Source organism: Lepidochelys kempii, chromosome 11 (genome assembly GCF_965140265.1).
Source record: "Lepidochelys kempii isolate rLepKem1 chromosome 11, rLepKem1.hap2, whole genome shotgun sequence".
NCBI lineage: Eukaryota > Metazoa > Chordata > Testudines > Cheloniidae > Lepidochelys > Lepidochelys kempii.
Genome location: NC_133266.1, coordinates 44,791,402 through 44,796,143, shown reverse-complemented (window position 1 = coordinate 44,796,143; position 4,742 = coordinate 44,791,402). Strand labels below are relative to the sequence as shown.

The window sequence follows — 4,742 nt, the reverse complement described above, 5'->3', positions numbered from 1 at the left end:
CTGGTATTTCTCATCTTATTTTACTAGTTCAGTCACACATTCCAAGAAGTTGGATACATAGGGTGACCAGGTGACACTGGGCTGTGCCCCAGAAGCATCCAGCAGATCCAGCTCCTAGGCGGGGGGAGGGGGGGGAAGGGGCCCATGGGGCTCCATGCGCTGACCCTGCCCTGAGCACTGGCTCTGCATGGGAGCTGGGGGGTAGTGCCTCCAGGCGAGAGAAGCATGTGCTACGGAGACTCCTGCCCCCCACCACCTAGGAGCTGGACCTGCTGGCCACTTCCAGGGCACCGTACAGTGCCCCAGGACAGACAGGAAGCCTGCTTTAGCCCCCCACCCCACTGTGCCATTGACCACGAGCCACTGGAGGTAAGCCCACATCTCAACCCCAAGCCCCAGCCCTGAGCCCCCCCAAACTCGGGCTCCCTCCTGCACCCTAAACCCCTCAGCCCCAGCCCAGAGCCCACACCCCAACCTGCAGCCCCCTCCCCTATTCCGAATCCTTTGGCTCCAGCCTGGAGCCCCCCCTGCACACCAAACCCCTCATCCCCAGCCAGAGCCCGCACCCCCTCCCCCAGCCCGGAGCCCCCTTCCTGCACCCCTCATTTCTGGCCCCACCCCAGAGCCCACACCCCCAGTTAGAGCCCTTACCCTCTCCCATACCCCAACTCCCTGCCCCAGCCCAGTGAAAGTGAGGGTGGGGGAGAGAGCCACTGAGGGAGGGGAAATGTAGTGTGCGGGGGAGGGGCTAGGGTGTTCAGTTTTGTGCCAATAGAAAGTTGGCAATGCTAGGGATACATGTTAACAGTCCTGTATTTGGGGAATACATTTGGTACACCAATAAATGCAGACGTAACCAGTTGTAACAGTAGAGTGACAGGCAATCAGAATGCAGCTATTCAGTACAAGGAGAGAATATATGCCTTGTATTTTAGCCTCATTTTTAAAACATTTTCCTGTTTATGAATAAACTGGTTTTTAGCAAATAGTCAGCAATCTAATTTGGTTGAAAGATTCCACTGGAAAAATATATACACTTACGTCAGGTACTCTGGCTGGAAATTAATGCTTGTTGATACAATACGCTTCTTTTTAGGCTTATAAAGCAAGGAAACAAGACTTTGTTAGAACTTTTCTAACATCTTTGCTGTTATGTATTGTTATGCATGGGTCTCAGAACAGATTGTGATCCTGCATTTGCTTAACATCTCATGTAATAATAATAAGGCTGAAGAGGGTAAGTCTTGTACCAAGATGTCCTGTGTTACAACATGACTGTTACACAGCAATCCATATATTAAAAGCTATAGCTTTATTATAACTATTTCAGGGGAGGGACGTTGCATAGTATGGAGGAGTCTATGCAAATTCATTGCTTGGTTTGCTCTTTGGCTTCTGGGTGTAGGTTATCTGGCAGAGCCCAATCACCTCCCACCCCTCCTTCCATGTCTCTCACCTGTGGAACAAGGGTATCTATTGGATTTGTGGGAAGGGAAAACAAGCTGCACCATTAGCTCCCCTCTACTTCTTCCATACTTGCTTCCTCCAGCCAGATCATTAACATTAAAAAGAAAAAAAAACAGACCAATGAGAGAGGTATTCTGGTGGCAATTTTATATACACTCCCACAAAGACCAGCCTTTCTATTCAGAGGGCATCCACACAGAACTGCAAATACTACTAGCTTGAGGTGCTTCCTAGTATAAGTTTTTATAATGATAAAAGATTACATTAATAGATCTGGCACTGACAAAATTGTGTGAAATGGCCCTAGTCATTTTTCTCAACACTTGCCTTAATTTTGCGTGCAGTATCTTGAATGGCCAGATGAGGGCACTGGCTACACAGTATTTATCAGTAAGACAGGCTGTAGCAGCCACCGAAAGAGAGAGGGTTGAAACAAATTGCATGCTTTTATTTAAATTCCTGATGCCTCCTGTATATGCTTAAAAAAATTATAGAGCAAAATTGTTCCATCAGATTAATGTCAGGACAGTAAAGGCCCATCTACACGAAAGAACTAAATCATTTACAGATTGTTACAACTAAGCATTTAGCTACCTATCACCAGATTATTGGCTGCTGGCCTAGGGTGACTTGACTATCACAGAAATGTGGAGGAGGGGGAAGGAAGCCAGAGAATGTAGTAGTACCTAAAACACAGGTGTATTGGTACTTATTTTTACCAGAGTTTAACACTCGTTTTACTTTTGGTCCCAGATTCCAAAAGTGCTGCATGTTCCATGTTTCTCAAGTGCAATTAAGACCTTCTCCCACAGCATTCAAGTCTTTAAAGGGAGGCAGGCCCATACTGTACTACCCAAACTTTCCTTGGTACAGTACCTTCCTTTCCAAGGGTCTGTCATTCTTCAGTATTCTCTTCCATTCTGCTCCAAGGCTCTGCTGTAACCTTCCTGGGCTATTTATCAGGCTCCACACATCCAGCTTTAATGAAGCCATCCTTCAGGAAGCAAACAATATACACGTGCTCCCAAGCTGGGTCTACCTTGTATAAGCCACAGACCCCTCCCATTCCCAGCAGCCTCTGAGAGGATTATGGTTGATTGGATCCAGCTGGAACACCTACAGCTACCAGGTTTTGTTCCGTCCATGTGACAGTTCACTCTGTCAAACGAAACTAAAATATTTTTTAGCAGCTAGAAACCTCAAAAAGTCAAATGTGACTTATATACACATCTCAATTAAGACTGTGTTGTCATATTTGAAAATAAAGGTCTGAAAAGTTACAGTTTTGAAAATTAGATACAACTGTTTGCAGTATGGGATTTACAGTAAATATAAATCTATATATAAGGGTGCAGAATTCTAGATATATCCATAGCTGTGTAAGGAATAAGCCATTTATGTGTTCAAATTAGGGATGTCAAGAAATAGAAAAATTAATTGTGAGTAATCGTGCAATAAAAAATTAATGATTAATTGCACAATTAATCACACTGTAATAATAATAACAATAACAATAGAACAATAATAACAATAGAATACCATTTATTTAAATATGTTTGGATGTTTTCTACATCTTCAAATATTGAATTCAATTACAACACAGAATACAAAATATACAGTGCTCACTTTATATTTATTTTTATTACAAATATTTGCACTGTAAAAAACAAGAAATAGTATTTTTCAGTTCACCTAATAAAGCACTGTAGTGCAATCTCTATATCATGAAAGTTGAACTTACAAACATAGAATTATGTACAAAAAAATAACTGCATGCAAAAACAAAACAATGTAAAACTTTAGAGCCTACAAGTCCACTCAGTCCTACTTCTTGTTCATCCAATCGCTTAGACAAACAAGTTTGTTTACATTTGCATGAGATAATGCTGCCCTCTTCTTGTTTACAATGTCACCTGAAGGTAAGAACAGGTGTTCACATGGCACTATTGCAACCAATATCGCAAGATATTTATGTGCCAGACGCGCTAAAGATTCATATGTACCTTCATGCTTCAACCACCGTTCCAGAGGACATGCGTCCATGCTGATGACGGGTTCTGCTTGATAACAATCCAAAGCTGTGCAGACTGATGCACGTTCATTTTCATCATGTGAGTCAGATGCCACCAGCAGAAGGTTGATTTTTTTTTGTTGTTGGTTCGGGTTCTGTAGTTTCTGCATCCAAGTGTTGCTCTTTTACGACTATTGAAACCATGCTTCACACCTCGTCCTTCTCAGATTTTGGAAGGCAATTCAGATTCTTAAAACTTGGTTTGAGTGCTGTAGCTATCTTTAGAAATCTCACATTGATACCTTCTTTGTATTTTGTCAGATCTGCAGTGAAAGTATTCTTAAAATTAACATGTGCTGGGTCATAATCCAAGACTGCTATAACATGAAATATATGGCAGAATATGGGTAAAACAGAGCAGGAGACATACAATTCTCCCCCAAGTAGTTCAGTCACTAATTTAATTAACACATTTTTTTTAACAAGCATCATCATCATGGAAGAATGTCCTCTGGAATGGTGGCCAAAGCATGCAGGGGCATACAAGTGTTTAGCATATCTGGCACATAAATACCTTGTAATGCTGGCTAAAAAATTGCCATGTGAATGTCTGTTCTCACTTCCAGGTGACGTTGTAAATAAGAAGCAGGCAGCATTATCTCCCATAAATGTAAACAAACTTATTTCTCTAAGCGTGGCTGAACAAGGAGTAGGACTGAGTGGACTTGTAGGTGCTAAAGTTTTACATTGCTTTGTTTTTGAGTTCAGTTGTGTAACAAAAAAATCTACATTTGTAAATTGCACTTTCACGATAAAGAGATTGCACTACAGTACTTGGATGAGGTGAACTGAAAAATACTATTAATTTTGTTTATCATTTTTACAGTGCAAATATTTGTAATAAAAATAATAATATAAAGGGAGCACTATACACTGTGTATTCTGTTGTAATTGAAATCAAAATATTTTAAAATGTAGAAAAAGATCCAAAAACATTTAATACATTTCAATTGGTATTCTACTGTTTAACAGTGCAATTAAAACTGCAATTAATCACAATTAATTGACAGCCCTAATGCAAATATCTTGTGACCCAGATCTCAAAGGTATTAAGCTCTTAACTTCCAGTAATTGCAGTGGGAGTTAGGCACCAAAATGCCTTTGAGGACCTGGCCCAGTGAGCATCTTTGTTCTGAATTCCCAGTTGCTCCCACAGACTAAAACTTTTGAGATCAGGTGTCCACCTTCCTGTGGTAGGAAATCC

The 4,742-nt window shown here is 41.3% G+C and overlaps 1 protein-coding gene across 1 annotated transcript in view; it reads right to left on the bottom strand.

Annotated features, from left to right (window-relative positions):
- Window positions 1-3,159: 3,159 nt before the first annotated feature.
- OSBPL6 (oxysterol binding protein like 6) overlaps window positions 3,160-4,742 on the bottom strand; it is a 230,339-nt gene continuing 228,756 nt past the window's right edge. The window contains exon 27 of the mRNA XM_073306022.1: window positions 3,160-3,801. Within this exon, the coding sequence (XP_073162123.1) occupies window position 3,801 (1 nt within the window). The 3' untranslated portion in view covers window positions 3,160-3,800. The remainder of the gene's footprint in view (window positions 3,802-4,742) is intronic.